Raw genomic sequence first — 19385 nt, 5'->3', positions numbered from 1 at the left:
CCATCGGAGCAGCTGGTGCCCGACTACTGAGCAGGCACCCTTGTACCCAGGGAGTCTACCTGAGTCAAAATTTGCGGGACAAATGCAGGGTTCACAGCGGGAGGGGCAGCCCAGAGAGGCACAGGCCACCAGGAGTATCTCAACCCTCGCCCCGGCTGGCAAGGCCTGGCAGGAACTGTAGGGACTGAGTCCCAGACTGAAGCCAGCTACTCACCAGGGATATTTGGGAAATACTCGGACTCCTCTGTGACTAGAGAAGGGCTCTTCACTCCATCTTTCCTTGGCTTTGTGTCGGCACCTAGTCACTCTACACCTCCCCACCCAACCCCGACTTTCCTAGAGCTCTAGAACGAGTGAAAAGTGGAGACTTGCCTTTGCGGGGGAGGGGGCCACGTCCTCCTGCTAACCCCGGGAAGGTAAGCCTCTCCCAAGGTATCAAACAGGACACAATTTAGCAGTTGTACTTTTATTCACATCGTGTTTTGGCATTTTCCAGAGAAGGACAAGGAAGAGACAGGGTGGGGGAAAGACTGAGGCAGGAGGGCAAGGGGGGGGTCCCTACTTCCCTCACATCCCTCCTTGACCAACCACACAGGGGCAAACGAAGGGGGAGGGGAGGCACAGGTGCTCACTCGCCTGGGAGAGGATACACAAAGCTACACCCACGCGCACAAATGAGACCCCTCCCTCCACACCAGGGGGCTGGGCAGGGCGACAGAGAAGCAGAGCACTGTGGATTCGGGGGCAGGGGAAGCAACAAAGTCTCCTTACAGACAGGTGGCCGGCCCCTCCCGTCCCCATCCTGCTCCATCCCCCGAGTCTATCGCTGCCCCTCTGCTCTGCCTGGCCTTTCTCCCACAGCCTCCAGCTTCTTCCCTGCTGCCGGGGACAAAAGGAAAAAGGGTACAGAGCAGAGGGGCTAAAGTCCATCCCTCAGCCCCTCTCCCTCATGCCAGGTGGTCTTCCCCTGCCCCCATTGGTAAGGGGTGAGGCAGGCTCTTAGCTGGCCACTCTCTGGTAGAAGTAGATGTAGCCCAGGTCCTTGGGCGGCTTCTCAGAGGCACACACTTTCTGGTCATTGTAGATCACCCATCTGGGGAAGTGGGGAAAACAGGAAACGATGAACAAACTGGGCATTCCAAGTGTTGTACGTAGTCTCTCAGCCATGGCCCCTGGAAGTGCTCTCCATTCTCTGCCCGTACCCGAAATCCACAGCCCAGCCACCACCTGCCGTAAGGGAGCTTCACAACCTAAAGGGTCGCTGCCCCTATTATGTCTTCAGATCCTCCAGTACCTCTGCAACCACCCCCAACCCATTCCAGGGAGGCGGGGGTTGGTAAACTTTTTCTGAAAAGGGCCAGATAGTATTTGAGGTTCTGCAGGCCCCCTCTCTGGTCTCTGACACGACTCAACTTTCCTGCCGCAGCGTGAAAACAGGCACAAACAACACATAAACAAGTGTGTTCCAGTTCCAGTGAAACTTTATTTACAAAAGCAGGGCTCCTGGCCAGGCGCGGTGGCTCATGCCTGTAATCCTAGCACTTTGGGAGGCCAAGGCAGAAGAATCACTTGAGCTCAGGAGTTCAAGACCAGCCTGGGCAACATAGTGAGATCCCATCTCTATTTTAAAAAAAAGCTGGTGGCCAGATCCAGCCCTTGGGCCAATCACTGCTGCAAGACCTTCTGTCACTCTCTGGCACTTTATGTCCCCACCAGGCAGTCCCTTCACCTTCTCCCATAGCTATCCCAAGGACTTCCAGATGGCCCTCCTCATTCCCACCACCATTCTCCATTCAAAACGCACATGGCCAGCACTCACCTGCCTTCCTTCTTGATGTGGCAGACGTAGTGACCACACATGGTCGAGGTGCCCATGTGACTAATGAAGGCAAAGAGCTGATACTCTAGAGAAGGAGAGAGGGGGTCAGAGAAGGAAACAGAAGAGGAATGCTTGAGTGATAGTCCAAAGATACAGACAATAGCTCAGACTTAGGACAAAAGTTTCAGGGAATGTGAGGCAGGTACTGGGCCAGAGCCTGTCTCCATGTCAGAGAACCCCACCCTCAGATGCCACGTTGAGGTGGAGAGAAGCCCCTGACCCCTGAGAAGGGCAGAGCTGCCTGAATGAGGGATCTGGTGTACAGACTGACCAGATTCCACCAGGCCTGTCCTGCTTCCCGGGGACACTCACTTCCAGGACCATCCCGGACTTTAGGTCCCACTGGCACAGACTCAGAGATGGAGTCGGCAGCTGAGCGGCCCTCTGAGATGTCCATGGCAGCTTCAGCATCCAGGTCATCAATATGACTGAAGATCCAGTCCACAGCCCGTTCTAAACTATTGTTCTTGGAGAAGAAAGAAGCATTACTTTTTTTTTTTTTTTTTTTTTTGAGACAGTCTCACTCTGTCGCCCAGACTGGAGTGCAGTGGGGCAATCTCAGCTCGGCTCACTGCAAGCTCTGCCTCCCAGGTTCACGCCATTCTCCTGCTTTAGCCTCCCAATTAGCTGGGACTACAGGTGCCTGCCACCACGCCCGGCTAATTTTTTGTTTTTTTTTTTTGAGATGGAGTTTCGCTCTTGTTGCCCAGGCTGGAGTACGATGGTGCGATCTTGGCTCACCACAACCTCCACTTCCCAGGTTCAAGTGATTTGCCTGCCTCAGCCTTCCCGAGTAGCTGGGATTACAGGTATGCGCCACCATGCCCAGCTAATTTTGTGTTTTTAGTAGAGATGGAGTTTCTACTAAATGTTGGTCAGGCTGGTCCCGAACTCCCGACCTCAGGTGATCCACCCGCCTCAGCCTCCCAAAGTGCTGGGATTACAGGTGTGAGCCATCGTGTCCGGCCAATTTTCTGTATTTTTTAGTAGAGATGGGGTTTCACCGTGTTAGCCAGGATGGTCTCGATCTCCTGACCTCGTGATCCGCCCGCCTCGGCCTCCCAAAGTGCTGGGATTACAGGCATGAGCCACTGCGCCTGGCCACAGAGAAGCACTACTTTTTCTAACAAGTTCTGGGGCAAAAAAGCCAGCAGTAAATGCAGGCCTCAGCTCCTTCACCACAGTCACAAAAAAGTGGTGCCCAGCCTTGGCCAGACCACACCTGTTGTCTTTGGTCTTGCTCAAGAAGGATGGCCCCTCACTGCCCCCCACTTCTTCCCCACTGGCCCCATGTCCTTAGCTGGGGCAGCCCATACCGTGGCCCGCAGCGCTTTCAGGGCCTGGTCCCGGGAGAAGCCCATGGAGACAATGGTGGTCACGCAGTCCTCGGGAGGGGGGTCGGCTGCTGCACTTGTGGAGCCCGGCCCGCTAGACCCAGGCAGGATGAGGGGGTTCGCAAAATCTGCGGATATGAAGGGGTTGATTTGTTTGGGGGAGGATGGAGGCCCTGCCCCACCCTGCTCCCCACCCCAGGCTACCTGGATCATCCATGTGTGACATGACCCAGTTCATGGCGGCCTCGGCCCCGCTGTTGCCCGTGTAGTAGACGGCTTTGCGGCAGGCGTCCATAGGGAAGCCCATCTCCACCAACTGGATGATGACTGATTCATCCAGCATGGGTGCTGCAATGGGAATTGTGGGTATAGGGACCGACTGACGGGGCCACTGTTTGCTCCTCCTCCCTCCCACAGGCCAGGACCCAGCCCTCTTCCAATCACCCATTCCATGCATTTTTCTCCCATGGATTGGCACCTTTATCCCAAAACTAAAATGACCACACAATTGTAATGTGGGTCCATGCCCACTCTCACAGAATGGGCTCTGTTTCTGGAGCATGATCCCCCACCCGACCCGAACCAGGGACGTAACAAGGGCAGAGAGGTCATTAGCTGGTACTGTTGCCATCCACACCCAGAAGGTGGCTGGGAGTGCTCTGGTGAGGCCCCATGTCAATCAAAGAGGGCAGAGGACATTTGAAAGGGAGGACAGGAGAAACACAAAGGACAGGGGCAGGGGATGCAAGGCAGAGAGGCCCCCATCAGCACGGGAGAGACACAGGCAGGAAGAAGAGTCACTAACATGTCGGAGAGGAGAAGTGAGGGGAGCAGAAGGAGTCTTCGTCTTCGTTGCCATAGAAACCAAGGCTACCTTTGGGCTCATCCGGAGTGACCAGGGGTGGGGCAATGTCTGGCAGCTCCTCCTCTCCAGGCTGCAGCCCTGTGCCCCTCAACTGGGAGATGTCGAGCTCCTCTGGCATCTCGATGGACACATCTGTGGGAAAAGGGTCACCTCAGCAGCTCCCGGAGGCCTACCTGGAAAGTGATTCGGGAACCTCAATCCCCTGCCCCCCGTCAGAACTGCTCTGTAAAGAGGAGCTGCTAAAAGCACGGCACCCATCTTAGGGGTCCCAGTATAAGACAAATAATACTAAGCCTGGGAGTCAGGAGGCCAGGATGCTGGTCCTAGATCTACCACAAATAAGCTATGAACAGGGCAGGGGGCCTAGAACTTGTGAGACAGAATGATTGTATACTCCTGTGAGTCTCAACTTCCTTATCTAGAAAATGAAGGTACATCATGAGTTCTCAAATGACAGTCAGGGACCTGTTAAGACTCACGAGAATTGTTTCAAGATTAGCAAAATGAAAATATCTTACCAATTATTAAAAAAAACTACAAAAATCACTTTTGGTTGTAAATCATACCTATAACAATCAAAGAAGTCTTTTAATATTTTTAGTTAGTGCTTTCTTTTTTTTTTTTTTTGAGACGGAGTCTCGCTCTGTTGCCGGGGTTGGAGTGCAGTGGCTGGATCTCAGCTCACTGCAAGCTCCGCCTCCCGGGTTTACACCATTCTCCTGCCTCAGCCTCCGGAGTAGCTGGGACTACAGGCGCCCGCCACCTCGCCCGGCTAGATTTTTGTATTTTTTAGTAGAGACGGGGTTTCACCGTGTTAGCCAGGATGGTCTCGATCTCCTGACCTTGTGATCCGCCCGTCTCCGCCTCCCCAAGTGCTGGGATTACAGGCTTGAGCCACCGCCCCCTGGCCTAGTTAGTGCTTTCAAACTAGATACATTTTGAAACATTGGAGGTGACTTTTTTTTCCCCTTTCAGAGGAAACAGAAACACTAGTTTATATGTGTTAAAGCCCCTTCTTTTTCTAGCATTTTCTGCGTAACCTCCCTCATTCCAGCAGCCATACCCAGTTTCTTGGGCACCCAGTCTAAGCCGAAGGTGAACTTCTTGATCTGGATGACCAGGTAGTCAGGGAATGAGGCAAATCGTGTGGTCCTAGGGAAGAGAGAATGTGCTGGTACCCAGAGAATGCCCAGGCTTTTCCTCTCCTGAAACTCCCACCTGGGGTTCAGCCCCTAATGGATAGAAGTCCCAATAACCCAGAAGATCCTCCATATTCTTCTCTTCCCCTGGGCAGGTGTCTAATGCCTGTCCTCAGCCAACAAGGAGCAGTAGAGGCCAGAAGGAAGGCTGTGAGAAAAAAAAAAAAAAAAAAGGCCCAGGCGTGGTGGCTCATGCCTGCAATTCCAGCACTTTGGGAGGCCAAAGCAGGATGACTGCTTGAGCCCAGGAGTTAGAGACCATCCTGGGCAACATAGTGAGACCCCGTCTCTATTTAAAGAAAAAAAAAGCCACACACAGAGGAAGAGCTGTTTCACTGGCAGGAGCAGCAAAAGGCTGAGTAGCTGACTCCCCAAGACCAAAGCCCTTTCTCAGGTCTCACGCCTGTACCAGGTGCCAATGGGTAGGCACAAAGTGGGGCTATTTGCTGGAAATCCAAATTCTGCCACAGCTGATCCTAAGTGCCTGTGCTCCGCCATGACTGAGGGGAGTGAAGAGAGGCTACGCTACAAAGAGACCCTGTGTCGCAGGAGAAGAGAGAGTGGTTGGGGCAGGACAAGGTGACAGATGCAGTCAGCACCTGTGTCTCCCCCTACCAGGGCCCCCTGGTTCCATCAGGGCCAGATTACCAGCCCAACTGATTCAGCCCTGAGATTCCAACCACAAAGGGATGAAAGAACAGGGAAGAGGCAGAAATATCCTCTGGAATGGCTCTGCCATAGACCCACAGCCTCAGGCCCCAACCAGAGGACTTACTTGACAGCTACTGACTTGGCCTGCAGGGCCGTGCTCCAGAAGTCATCCACCTGCTCAGGGGCCCCGTAGGCCTCCAGGCAAGAGCTGAAGGGCACCTGGGCCCGAACCAGTTCTGGCAGTGGCATCTTCTCCTCTTCGGCTTGCCGCTTCTTCTCCTCGTACTCCAATAGCTCCTCTGGTGACAGAATGGGTTGGTGGATCCTTCAGAGTATGCTGCTGCTTTCCCTTCTTAGCCTCTCCCTACTGGCTCTGTGTCGGTATTTCAGTTCCTCTACCCTTCCAAGGCACCCCGATACATGTCCAGTATGTCTCGCCTCTGTTTCCACGCAGCTCTGCTAACAAGCTGAGAGTCCGCTGGGCGAGGTTAACCCTACCTACTCCTGGGGGCCCAGACTGGAACCTTGGTGGTGGAGCAGGGCGTTCCGTGGACCCTGCTCCCATCAGGTGCCCAAGCATTCCTCCTAGACCTTAGCCTCCCACCGTGCCAAGGCCTTGCTGATGGAGCAACCTACCTTTGTTAAGGGCTGCATCCATGGGCACAGGCAGCTGCATGATGTAGTCAACTCGCTGGGTGTACTTCACCTTCTCTGTGGCCAGGCACTTAATCTTTTCCTCCACCAAGAAGCGGAACACTTCATTCGGATTTTCAGAGCTCCGGCAATTCCTCTATGGGAAAGAGGCAGGGTAGGGAGGTCTGGGCAGCCAGGGAACAGAATGGGGCCTGAAAGGTTCATGGGAGAGTCAGGGAGAGAAGGCAGACTACCACTCAGAACTCAGGGACACAAGAGCAGAGCAGAAACCTTCCCTAATTCACCAACCCCTCCCCATTTCTGGCCCCATCCCTGCACTGAGGGACTGTGCTGGAACACGCCTGTATTTTTCTTTATGAGCAGTAAGTATTCTCACGTCATTGTCTTTGAGCGCAATCTGAATTGAGCTTCGAGCCCATCAAGGGTAAGGATCATCACCTTCACTATCCTCCTTAGGTGCAAATACTGCTCACAGGGACAGAGACCGTAGGGATTGAGGGATGGGACTGGGTTGGGGCTGACAGAGGGAGAAATGGGCAGGAAGGAGAGCGAGTAAACTGCAGGAAAATGAGGGTGCGCCATCTTCCCAGCCCTTACCTCCACCATGTTGATAAGGTGAAGGAAGAACTCCTGGGCATCCTGCTGCCGGTTGGTGGAGAATTCAGGGTGGCCCTTGCCGATGAGGGCCTTGAACATCCGAGGGGCAATGCCATCTTGAACTTCCTGGCAAGAGTCAGGGCAGGGACTCAGCTGGGGCTCAGTGGTCATCCAGGGGCCTTCATTAGACATCTCCCAGACCTCAGCTTCCCCACAATCCCAGGGCCTGAAAGGGACAGAGTCCTAGACGCACCTTCTGTTCTGGCACCCGCTCCCCATCGCCCGACTCTGGTACTGGCTTGGAATACTCCCCGGAGAGAAGGCCATGGCCCAGCTTGGCTCTGCGTTAATATCCAAGAAAACATTTCACTTCAGTCAACTAACGACCCTGTATGTCCCCAACTCAACCCCCTGCTCGTGGCTCTCCCTAGCTAACTCTTGACAATGTGAAAAACCTTAGATTCCACAGGAACCCAGCTCAAGACAGACAACACGCCCAGAGGACAGTCACCCGAATACTCCTAATAGGCCAGGGGTGGCCATGCATGGTGGCTCACGCCTGTAATCCCAGCAATTTGGGAGGCCGAGGTGGGCAGACCACAAGGTCAGGAGATCGAGACCATCCTGGCCAACATGATGAAACCCCATCTCTATTAAAAATATTTTAAAAATTAGCTGGGTGTGGTGGCGGGCACCTGTAGTCCCAGCTACTTGGGAGGCTGAGGCAAGAGAATCACTTGAACCCAGGAGGCAGAGGTTGTAGTGAGCTGAGATCGCGCCACTGCACTCCAGACTGGCAACAAAGCAATACTCCCTCTCAAAATAAAAAAAAAAAACACAAAGGCCAGGGGTTAAAGTGCTGTGCCCCCAGGCGGTCATGGAGGAGGAAGGTATACGGCCATGACTCTCAACAGCTTTCCTACATAGGACCTGGTTACATACACCTGGGTGCTGAAGTCCTGGGTAGGGTCCGTCGGGGCATTCTGGAAGATCTTCTCCAGCTTATCCACATACCTAAAAGTCAAGGAAAGGACGGTTGGAGGGGCTCTGGCCTGAGCTCTGAGAAGGGAAGGGAGCAAACATTTACTAATTCTGTGAATGGGCTCCCCTCAAGAGTGGCGAGTTGCTGTGGGTGAACCTTGGAGTCGCTTCTCTCCAGCAACCTGCCTGTTCTCCCCTTCTCAACTATGTCCAATGTGCAAGCACATTGGGCGGCATAGGAGCCGGGGGAAGGCAGCCTTGGATTAGGACAAGTGCAGTTCACGTTCTATTAGACAGAACTTGTTGACGTTCTGAGCATTCACATTCTAATTGTTCCCCAAATTCAAAAGTAAACTCATTTCTGCTGAGAACCTGCCTTTCTTCTTAGTGTACCAAGCCCCCTTCCTCCCCAAGTGCTACATGTCCATGTTAGGTGCTCATGTGAGGTCACTGGCCTAAAATAAAGACCATCTGCTAACCCTTGAGTCTGTCAGAAGGCCACACAGCCCTGGGACCCGGCACTCTGCACTATCAGTGGCGTTTGTGTGTTGGGGTGCTGGTGGTGCAGCTCCCTAACTTGCTCCCCTTACAGCATGTCAGCATGTCAGCCAGAGTGTGACAGGAATTATTCTTTTTTTTTTTTTTTTTTTTTTAAAGAGAAGACAGGGTCTCGCTATGTTGCCCAGGCTGGTCTCAACCTCCTGGGTTCAAGCGATTCTCCCATCTTGGCCTCCCAAAGTCCTGGGATTACAGGTATGGGCCAACACACCTAGCCGATAGGAACTACTCTAAGATTAGAATCAAACACAGAGGTGCCGAGGGCAGCTGAAGGAGGAGTATGTCCAGAGGGTGCTGACCAGGAGGGGGCCTGGGGAAGGAGAGGGCACTACTCACTTCCTCTGGAAGTCAGGGATGCTGAAGAGCACCTGGACCACGGAGTTGAGGTAGCAGCTGTTACCCAGGTTCTGGATGCCTGTGTAGCCAGGCCCAAATAGGGGCTTGAGTGGCACACCCGACTCCTGGATCAGCTCCCATTCACCAATCCGCTGGTTCATGTCTATCTCCAACTCAGTCATCGTCTTGTCTGTCTGTGTGAGAAGGGGCACTTCAGACTGAGTGAGAAACTCAACCCTGTAGTTTTTACCTTGATCTCTCACTGAATCTAGGATGACACCCGACTGTGGCCTAGAATTTGTGGAATTAACAGGCTCAAACATGGGAGGCATGTTGAGTATCATCCGGTTCAAGTTCTGGAAGGTCATACATAATTGTCCCAGAGGCCCTTTGGTCATCAGGGCCTCTGCTTGAATGAGGAATAAAAATTCCTTTTACCTGAAATGTTTTTCCCATCCTTAAGTTACCCCTAACCTCCTTCGCATTGTCACTTAAGCATCGTTTTCTCAGGGAAATATCCCTGATCCCTACACTAGGCCAGGTCACCCTGCTGTCAATTACTGTAGTGCCCTCCGTCTCTCTTTCATAGTACCCACCACAGTTTGCAACTGTTCACTTATTTATCTGGGAATGTGACTAATGTCTGCCTTTTCCTCTAGAGTAGAATTCTTGTAAGCAAAAACCACATACGTCTTATTCACACAGCATCCAGCACATAGTAGGTACTCAGTACTATTCACTGAATACATGAGTTTAGATATTTAAAAGAAGCCCGTGTATCTTGGTGATGGGGTTAACTGGAAGATTTCTCCGAAACCCTACCTCAGCCTTAGGCGAAGAGGAGGGGCCCTCACAGGGGCAGGAAGTAGAAGAGTCTGAAGTTGAAGGAGGTCTCACCTTCTGCATCTTCAGCATGTCAATGCCGAAGTGGGACAGGTGCTCAGCCAGGCTGGGGTCCAGGACCATGTCATCCTCATCATATGAGTACACGTCTAGAGCAGGAGGCAGGAAGAGAATCATGGGAAGTGGCTCAGGACTAGCCTGGCCACCATCCCATCCCTTGCCCAGAAGGGACTCGAGGGGACAGAAGGACAGCCAGTAAGGTCCACCCTCTTGGTTCCCTTGAATGTGAGTGAGGTCATGGCCCTTCTGGGACTGACTGTCAGGGAAGATAGACGAAACAGGGTGAGGGTTGGAATTAACTGTGATTCTGATTCTACCCATGTAGGATAAGGTAAGACAGGCTTGATAGGAAAGGGATGAGGATTTGAGTGGGGAGTAATCAAAAATTTAGTCTCATCTGCAGTATTTTCCTTTTTTGAGACAGGGTCTCTGTAGCCCAGGCTGGAGTCCAGTGGTGCAATCATAGCTCACTGCAGCCTCAACCTCCTGGGTGCTCAAGCAATCCTCCTGCCTCAGCCTCCTGGGTAGCTGAGAGTACAGGAAGGAGCTACCACACCCAGCCAATTTTTCTTTTTTTGTGTGTGTAGAGATGAGGTCTCCCTATGTTGCCCAGGCTGGTCTCGAACTCCTGGGTTCAAGTGATCCTCCTGCCTTGGCCTCCCAAAGTGTTGGGATTGCAAACGTGAGCCACTGCACCTATTTTCCTTTCTTATCAAGATAATGCATTCATGTATTATACATGTCACACGAAATTACTAACAAATGAAATACATTTAAGCATGAGAGTGGCTGGAGGAGGGGAGGCTGTACCAGCTCCATCAGGGGTGATGGTGCCCAGCTTGACAGCTAATGGGTAGCCTGTCTCCCGGTAGTGCTCCACAGCGTGGTTGTTGCCCCCACTGCCGTCGAAGTAGCGTCGCCCACAGAGGATGGAGCCATCCGTCAGGTTGAGCCACAGGTTCTCTCTCATGTCACACTTAGAGCACTTCCAGCCACTAACCCAGGGAGAAGAGAATCAGCGGAAATGTGGGTCGGGGATTTGTGGGAGTGGCAGAGAGAGGGGGCTCTGCAGGCCCCCTGCCAATCCAAGCTCTCCTCTGCCCTCCTCTGGCCATCCCCATGTCTTGTTCATTTCCAAGTTTCCCTTCCTGTCCTGCTTCCCACCCTCTCTCCCACGAGATCCCCGAGGAAAGTGGGCTCCATGTCCTCGCTCTGGGGGTGACGCCGAGGCAGAGGGGCCAGGCCTCACCAGGGAGGGATTCGAGCAGGGTTGTCCAACTGCTTGAGGCTGAAGGCATGCTTAGACACCTGCCGTACTTCCCCATCCCATGCCTGCACCTCCTGCTTGCGGGAGGCTGAGTCAGCTGACAGTAGGGCCTCCACTGCACTGGTCACCTGGGGGAAGCAGAGGGTCAGAGGCAGTACCCATCCCCCTGCCCCACATGCCCCTCTTCCCCTTGGCCTTCAGCTTTGTCAGTGCTGGCCTCAGACATCACTACCCTGGCCCATCTTGCTCTAGAATCTTGGGTAGCGTGGGAAGGAGTCATACCCGATCTCTGACAATGTCAGGCAGTCCCCCCAATCCATCCCGGGCAATCTCCAGGTAATCTGGCAAAATGACAATCTTCACATCCTCGTCTAATTCAAACTTCTCCTCGCTAAGGTCAAACCCGCCTTCAACACCTGGAAGGACAGGGAAAAAGAGGGAGAGTAAAGCAATGACAACAGGTCAGTGTCCCTCCTCCGATCCAGCACCTCACTTGCCCCATCCAGAGGTCAAGGGCCATCAATCAGGCCCACTCTTTGGGGCTTTCCTGGTGCTGCTGAGAGCTGGAAAGACCAGCTCAGGCAGAAGAACAGAACTGCAGTGGTGCTCACCAATAGCCAGCCGCGTGGGCTTCTTCCGGGGTGGGTCTCCAGTGCCTGTAGTAGGGTCCTCCTCTTTCTGCAAAGCAGCAGGAAGGGCTGGATCAGCAATGAGCATGAGTGAAGGAACAAGTGGGCAGGAGGGACGGGAGGAGGTAGTGGTTCATCTCAGAATAAAGCTAAAAAACATCTGTGCCAAGCTTTAATGACACAAAAGTAGGTAAAAAAAGAAACTGAGTCCAATAGTAGGTCAGAATGGAACAGACAGAATGGAACAGAATGTACCCAGGCCTTGCCCCAGCCCTGTCCCTACCAGACGCCGGGTCCGCCGGAGGTGCAAGTAGACTCGCTGGCCGGTCTTATTGAAATGTCTCTCCACATACTGTTTCCCAAAGCCCAGAAATGTGTTCATACAGATGTAGAGGCCCCCCTCAGACTCCTGCAGGACAAGAGGTAAGGGTGAAAACACGAGGAGGTGATGAAGCCTGGTCAGGTGAGGAAACCAAAACCTGGAGTCAGAAACCGCCGGGTTTCAGAAGACATGTTCTGTCCTCTAACACTGTGTGGCCCCTGGCAAGTTATTTAGCCTTTTAGGACCTGGGACATAGCTAAGATTCTCCCCATTTCCTCCCATGGCTTTGATAACAACCAACAAGGGCATCAGGGGGCTGAGGAACACCAGCTCATCTTCGCCATTCAACCCCAGTCTCCATGTATCTTTCCACCTGCTCCTTCTTGGGCTTTGGAGCTCTCCAGTCAATCACAGAGGACTTCCTTCACCTCCTTCCTGGGACTAACAGATCCAGAAAGTCCATGGGGATCAAATATTGTGGCCTTCCAGTGCTGGAGACGACATTCAAGGGGAAAAGGGTCCCTCCGTGGGAAAGACTTTCATGTCAGACACTGAACAAACCAGGGACACCTAAGACAAACCCTATCTGATCTCCATGATTCCGAAAACCTTCCAGACCGGAGGAGCCGAGATTCCAGCACCTGAACAGTTTATCTGATCCGAGTGTGCCAGCAAGCAAAAATACCTTTCCTTTAAAAAAAAAAAAATTTTTATTTTAGAGACGGGGTCTCACTCTGTCACCCAGGCTGGAGTGCAGTGGCACGATCATAGGTCCCTGCAGCCTCAACCTCCCAGGCTCAAGTGATCCTTCTGCTTCAGTCTCCAAAGGAGCTGTGACTACAGGCACACATCACCATGCCTAGATTTTTTTCTTTTTGTAGAGATGGAGTCTCACTATGTTGCTTAGGCTGGTCTTTAACTTGTGGCCTTGAACAATTCTTCCACCCTGGCTTCCCAGAGTGCTGGGATTACAACGGTGAGGCTAAACATCCAGCCAAAAACACCTTTCCTTTACCACACTCTAGCAGGGAGTCAAACCCTGGTCCACACTGAGTCTTCTCCCTCCTCTCCTGCTGAAGTGTGGCTCCAGGGAAACAATGACTTGTCAGGGACTCACAGCTGAACCTGCACCCCGTCTGGCAGGGTCATGAAGTGCAGCATTCTAAAGCCACCACCCTCTCTCCTCTGCCTCCCCTCTGACCAATAAGATCCCTGCTGAAGTCCCAACAATCACCAATCTCAAAGCCATCCCCTTGTGACAACAATCTCGCAACACTTGCTGACATAGCTAGAATGCACATAACCATGAAAACAGGGACAAATGGGTGTCCACCCAGAAACACAGCTGAGAAGGGGATGGGCTTCCCCCAAAGCTGACCAAGTTTTCCAGTGCCTTTGTAGAGAGTGATGGAGAAAGTGGAGAAGGAAATTGGGGAAAATAAGGGTCTTCCCTCAGACCCAAGGCTTTGAGCAACAACAGGCATCCTCTTCCAGGAATAAAAGTCTCAGTGGCCTTGAACATTTCTCTGCTGTGATATGAAAAATAGTGCACTAAGGTAGTTCTCGGTCCCATAGATTGCTCTGGACCACCTCCTAGAACAGTGTGTACTGCAAGTTCATGAACAAATAGAGCATTTCTCACCAGGGAGGTCAACTAAGCTCTTTCTACCATGAACCCAATTTGAAGGTAACCAAATATGCTGGAAGTTGGTTAGCAAAGAACTAGGGCACATTGAAAATCTCTTGACTTGGGGTGAAAGAGGGAAAGTGTCAGAAGATTACAAAAACCCTTTTTGGATTATTCAAAGCCATTACTAAGGAGAGAGACAGGAGTGAATGTAAGTGTAAAGAGGGGCCCACTGACTTCTACCATCTGCTGGTAATTTAAAAAAAACCTTTCCCTCCTGGGAAGACTGTGGGAGCTCTGAAGTGATTAAACTCCTCTGTTGGAAGTTAAAGATGCTGATTTCACCAAGGATTGGGAATCCTGGAGCTCTGCTCTGCACAGTCCTCTTTTACCTCTGCCAAAGCCACACCTCAGAGAAGCAGCACATTGTCTGAGGCCCAGATCAAAGCCTAGTTAACCAAGCAAACCACAAATCACAGTGATGATCCTGAACTGGGCCTCACATCATGCCATTCTACTCAGTACTGGTGATGCAGTAATGAAGGCTTTCCACTCTGACTTGCAGTTTTCAGGCCATGAGCTGGTCTGGCAGAATACCCTGGGCAGGGCCCAGCAGCTTGAGGGGAGGGGTGGTGAGGGGGGCGGATCCCAACCAAGCTGCTGCCTTCTCAGTTCAGGCCCCAAAGGGCCTCCGCTTGAGGGTGACACAGGAAGGCAGAACTGCAGGAAGGGAGGTACCAGGTGGAGCCTGCAAAACGTGAAGCATGGTGTGGGAGGTGGCTTTGTGTAACTAGCCAAGAGTGGGAGCGGGATGGGAAAGAGGCCTTAGCATCCTCCAAGAAAGAAACCACCACTCTAGGAATACTTTAAAAGGGGTTATCTCAGCTGTCTGTGATAGGCTGGGGGGCGGGGGAAGGGTGGGGGCTGCGGCCATTGCTCACTTCAAAGGAGAAACGACTAGAGCTTTCCTCTCCTCTTTCCTCCCCTCCCCGCCCCCTGTCCGTTTTAACCACAGGGTGAAGGCTCTCTAGCTCTTCCTTTCTCAGAGCCGGACTCCTTCTTGAGAGCCCATTCCCCGACTATTAACCGCCTAGGAACTGCGGTCCCCACCCCACAACTCCAACCCCGGCCGAGAACAGTGGGGAGTCGCCCCCATCACTCCCACACGAGACTACAAAACCCGGAGAGCCGTGCGCGGCAGACAAGGCCGACTGCCAGGTTTTCTGAAGGGTCCACCTGGGGGATGTAGTCCGACGGTCTGGCTGCGCCCCTAGCTTAGAACGGCAACGAGGGCAGTGAGCGACTACAATGCCCACAGTGCTCCACGAGGCGGGGAGCTGACGAGGTGAGCGCGGCGGCTTCCGGGGGCGGTAGTCACAAGACAGCCGCAGTTAATGAAAGGCAACGGCAGAGTGGAGCGTGGGAGACTACAAGTCCCATGGTGCATCGCAGGGAGGCGGTAGCCCAAGCCTTGCAGGCCCCGGCGGAATGACCAGGGCGATGGAAGGCAGTCGTGCTCGTTGCGGGCGTGGGGAATGGGCTTACCGGCGTGTCGAAGGAGAAGGCACACTCGTCTTTGTGGACCCGGTCTCCAGCCTTAGGGACCCGGATCGTCGGTAATACTGACAGCAGCGCCTCCTCACTCAGCTCCGCCATGACACCGGCAGCGGCTTCTCCACACACCGCCGCTCCCACCGTTCCTAGTCTCCTCCCCTGTCCCTGCCGTCCAATGAGCGCCACTCGTTAGGGGCATGCGCCGCGGGGACGACGCGCGAGAATGGCAGTTGGACACAGCCTCCCTGCCGGTGCTCCGCCCCTGCCCCGCGCTTGACCGACGCCAATGAGAAGCGCTCCTAAGGCAATTGATGGTTGAAAGAACCAATCCCACTCCTCCAGGGCGGGAGCGCACGTAGAGCCGCTGGGTGGGCTCCGAAGTTGCAGCTGCTCCGGCTCCGGGACGTTTAGGGTCGCTTTGCGTGCCTTCTATTGAAGAGCAGGAACTGACGGTTGTTTTAAATCTCTCACTTCCAGAAAGTTTCCTGGGGACCTGTCCCGTCCGAAAGTCGAGGGGCAGTTGTCTTGCTATTTGAAAAGGGGGTATCCAGTGAGGCGGAGCTTGAGGGGGTGGTGTCGAGTGATTGATAAAGCTGTCAACCAATAAGGCTACTATCGCTCGCCTCAGGAAAACCACCACTCCAGCTGGATGTGCGTATAATAGTGTAATCACTCATAATTCTATTTTGTTTAATAAAATAATTCGTTCTTGAGACTAGACGTCTCGAAAGCGAAGACTGGCACTCCTCAGTCTACCACGGACGGCTCGCAGGCCGATACTGAACAGAAGTACCCTTATCAAGGAGGCGTCACCTCTGGGCAAGCCTAGCATCAGTCCATTGACCCCCCTACAGTCACCATGATAGACGTTCTCCCAGACCAACAGCTTCCTTTGGCTCGAGGCGGGTCTTACGTGGAGGGCCTATGGATCTACGCCGGCTCAGCCAATAGGGTCAGGGCAGGGGGCGTGGCGGGAAGTTTGAAACTGGTAACTTCGGGAGTTGAGCCACGAGCTGTTGTGCACCCAGAGGTGGAATTGGAGCCCGGTAAGTGATTTGAATAATTTAATAAACAAGTTAGCGGGCTCGGCAGGCCCAGAATGAGCCATTTTGTCAGCTGCAGCAGTCATTAACTCCGCAGAGGCCTCTGGTCCCCAGCCAGGAAGTTTCTTCACTGGAAACTGGGAACATAGGGTGGTTTAGGGTTGAGGGTCCGACGTGGACGGGATAAGGGCTGAGACCACAGTCACTTCTCACAGGCATTCCTTCCTCTTCCCGGGCTGGCCCTTGCCCCCACCCTGCAACTCCTGGTTGAGATGGGCTCAGCCAAGAGCGTCCCAGTCACACCAGCGCGGCCTCCGCCGCACAACAAGCATCTGGCTCGAGTGGCGGACCCCCGTTCACCTAGTGCCGGCATCCTGCGCACTCCCATCCAGGTACTCTGGGCCAGAGTGGGAAAGGCGGAGAATGTCTGAATTCTTGGGCCTCTTCCTAACCTGATTTTGAGAGAGCCCTCATGTCTCCACCCTTATCCTGGCTTTATTTTCTGCATTCTCAATCTGTGTGGGGTAGACTGGATATCTGAGGGCCTTGGCAATTCCTTCCTGAAATATGGGGAGGAGAGGAGAGAAGAGTCAGGGCCCAGACTTGTTCTAGCCTATGGTCTTGACAGGTGGAGAGCTCTCCACAGCCAGGCCTACCAGCAGGGGAGCAACTGGAGGGTCTTAAACATGCCCAGGACTCAGATCCCCGCTCTCCCACTCTTGGTATTGCTCGGACACCTATGAAGACCAGCAGTGGAGGTAAGTGTTGGGCCCAGGAAATGCTGATGAAACTGTCATCTATTATTCTTGGGTAGGGTCCATGAAGCCATTCTCTCAGGGATCTTTAAAGGGTCCTCCATCCTCCTGCTTCGGACCCATCTCACTCTTATCTCAATGTTTTGTTCCAGCCTGGGTGCGGTGGCTTATGCCTGTAATCCCAGCACTTTGGAAGGCCAGGGTGGTCAGATCGCTTGAGCCCAGGAGTTCAAGACCAGCCTAGGCAGCATGGCAAAACCCCATCTCTACAAAAAATGCACACACACACACACACACACACACACAAAAGCATGGTGGCATGGGCCTGTGATCCCAGCTACTCAGGAGGCTGAGGTGGGAGGATTTCTTGAGCCCACGAGGTCAAGGCTGCAGTGAACTGTGATCATGCCACTGCACTCCAGCCTGGGGGACAGAGCAAGCCCCATCTCAAAAGAAAAGAAAAGAAAAATTGCTCCCTTTCACCTTGATTTCCTTGATTTCTCTCTTCCCACTTGCTCACCCACCTGGGCATGAATCCTAAGGTTCCTGTATCTTTTGCTCCTTGCTGAATGTTGCGTATCAGAAGGTCACTGTTCACTTCACTTTCTTCCTCTAGACCCCCCAAGCCCACTGGTGAAACAGCTGAGTGAAGTATTTGAAACTGAAGACTCTAAATCAAATCTTCCCCCAGAGCCTGTTCTGCCCCCGGAGGCACCTTTATCTTCTGAATTGGACTTGCCTCTGGGTACCCAGTTATCTGCTGAGGAACAGATGCCACCTTGGAACCAGACTGAGTTCCCCTCCAAACAGGTGTTTTCCAAGGAGGAAGCAAGACAGCCCACAGAAAGCCCTGTGGCCAGCCAGAGCTCCGACAAGCCCTCAAGGGACCCTGAGACTCCCAGATCTTCAGGTACAGAATCTAAAGGCAAGATGTAGGGAAGATAAGCTAGGATGATGTTTTGGGATAAGGTCCATGGGTTAGTGTGGGAGGAATAAACTGTGAGTCCTAGTTTTAGGTCCTTGCTTTAACTCCTTACCCACCCCAGGTTCTATGCGCAATAGATGGAAACCAAACAGCAGCAAGGTACTAGGGAGATCCCCCCTCACCATCCTGCAGGATGACAACTCCCCTGGCACCCTGACACTACGACAGGTAAAGGAAGAGAAGGTGAAAGCCGTTACTAGGATATCCAACGTAGAGGGTGGGAGACCCTTTTACCCAGATCTTCCCTCTCCTGAACAGCAACCCCCCAACTCATATACTGCCATTTTCAGGGTAAGCGGCCTTCACCCCTAAGTGAAAATGTTAGTGAACTAAAGGAAGGAGCCATTCTTGGAACTGGACGACCTCTGAAAACTGGAGGACGAACATGGGAACAAGGCCAGGACCATGACAAGGAAAATCAGCACTTTCCCTTGGTGGAGAGCTAGGCCTTGCATGGCCCCAGCAATGCAGTCACCCAGGGCCTGGTGGCATCTGTGTCCTCTCACCCCTTCTTTCCCAGGGATACTGAGGAAAGGCTTGTTTTCTTAGACTCCTCCTCAACTACCAAACTGGGACTCGGAGCTTTATTGGGCTTTCTTTGTGTCTTGTGTGTTTCTTTTCTATTAAAGGAAGTGATTTTAAATGTTACTTTAAAAAGGTATATGTAACCCTGGCACCGAGTGTTCTGTGTGTAGAATGGCAGCCTAGAGACCTTGTGTTCCCTGGCCTGAGCCCACTGATGCTCCCTTTGCACATCTCCCTTAAACCATGGCCTCCCCGTGGCTCTGTCCTTGGCCCTTTCCTCCTGCTCTCCCTAGGTGTTTACTTCTAGGGCTTTAGCTATCACTTCCCTATATTCTGGTAACTTCCAGGTCTCTCTCTCTAATCCTGACCTTTATCCAGCTGCCCTATAAGTACTTCAAAGTCAGTTTGTCTAAAACTGAATTCATGATCTTCCCCCAAAAGCTATTCCTCATTCCCTCTTCCCTATCCTTGTGAATGACAGCATTATCTACCCAGCCACCAAACTCAAACCTTGGCCATTATCTCAAATCCTTCCCTCCCAATATCCTATATCCTAGCATTTGGTCACTAAATCCTGGTGATTCCACATTTTGTTTGTTTGCTTGTTTTTTTAGAGGCCGGGTCTTGCTCTGTCACCCAGGCTGGAGTGCAGTGGCACAATCACAGCTCACTGCAGCCTCAACCTCCTGAGCTCAAGCGATCCTCCTGTCTCAGTCTCTCG

The 19385-nt window shown here is 52.8% G+C and overlaps 2 protein-coding genes across 14 annotated transcripts; one reads left to right on the top strand and one right to left on the bottom strand.

Annotated features, from left to right (window-relative positions):
* Nucleotides 1-450: 450 nt before the first annotated feature.
* USP5 (ubiquitin specific peptidase 5) lies at nt 451-15633 on the bottom strand. 2 transcript variants are annotated; one of them, XM_023232416.1, is made up of 20 exons: nt 15348-15633; nt 12137-12262; nt 11836-11902; nt 11507-11640; nt 11207-11352; nt 10768-10952; nt 9952-10046; nt 9055-9248; nt 8122-8193; nt 7433-7520; nt 7180-7305; nt 6565-6718; nt 6053-6227; nt 5142-5230; nt 4019-4210; nt 3418-3561; nt 3196-3341; nt 2192-2345; nt 1820-1904; nt 451-1093 (listed from the first exon to the last, which is right to left on the bottom strand). In XM_023232416.1, the coding sequence occupies exons 1-20, from the start codon at nt 15456-15458 to the stop codon at nt 1000-1002; spliced, it is 2577 nt and encodes an 858-aa protein (XP_023088184.1). In that variant the 5' UTR covers nt 15459-15633; the 3' UTR covers nt 451-999. The 2 variants fall into 2 exon arrangements, with proteins under 2 accessions (XP_023088184.1, XP_023088185.1); XM_023232417.1 differs by having other exon boundaries at nt 4088-4210.
* CDCA3 (cell division cycle associated 3) lies at nt 15498-18811 on the top strand. 12 transcript variants are annotated; one of them, XM_023232426.2, is made up of 6 exons: nt 15498-16402; nt 16682-16791; nt 17028-17157; nt 17846-18064; nt 18201-18322; nt 18430-18811. In XM_023232426.2, exons 1-6 carry the CDS (start codon nt 16216-16218, stop codon nt 18583-18585), a joined length of 924 nt encoding a protein of 307 aa, XP_023088194.1. In that variant the 5' UTR covers nt 15498-16215; the 3' UTR covers nt 18586-18811. The 12 variants fall into 12 exon arrangements, 9 of the variants coding, with proteins under 9 accessions (XP_023088194.1, XP_023088192.1, XP_023088200.1 ...); XR_002735676.2 differs by having other exon boundaries at nt 15501-16402; nt 17771-18064; nt 18217-18322; nt 18430-18562; XR_002735675.2 differs by having other exon boundaries at nt 15506-16402; nt 17771-18064; nt 18217-18307.
* Nucleotides 18812-19385: the final 574 nt, after the last annotated feature.

The sequence above is a fragment of the Piliocolobus tephrosceles genome, chromosome 10 (assembly GCF_002776525.5).
Source record: "Piliocolobus tephrosceles isolate RC106 chromosome 10, ASM277652v3, whole genome shotgun sequence".
Lineage (NCBI taxonomy): Eukaryota > Metazoa > Chordata > Mammalia > Primates > Cercopithecidae > Piliocolobus > Piliocolobus tephrosceles.
This window is presented reverse-complemented; position numbering and strand designations above follow the sequence as displayed.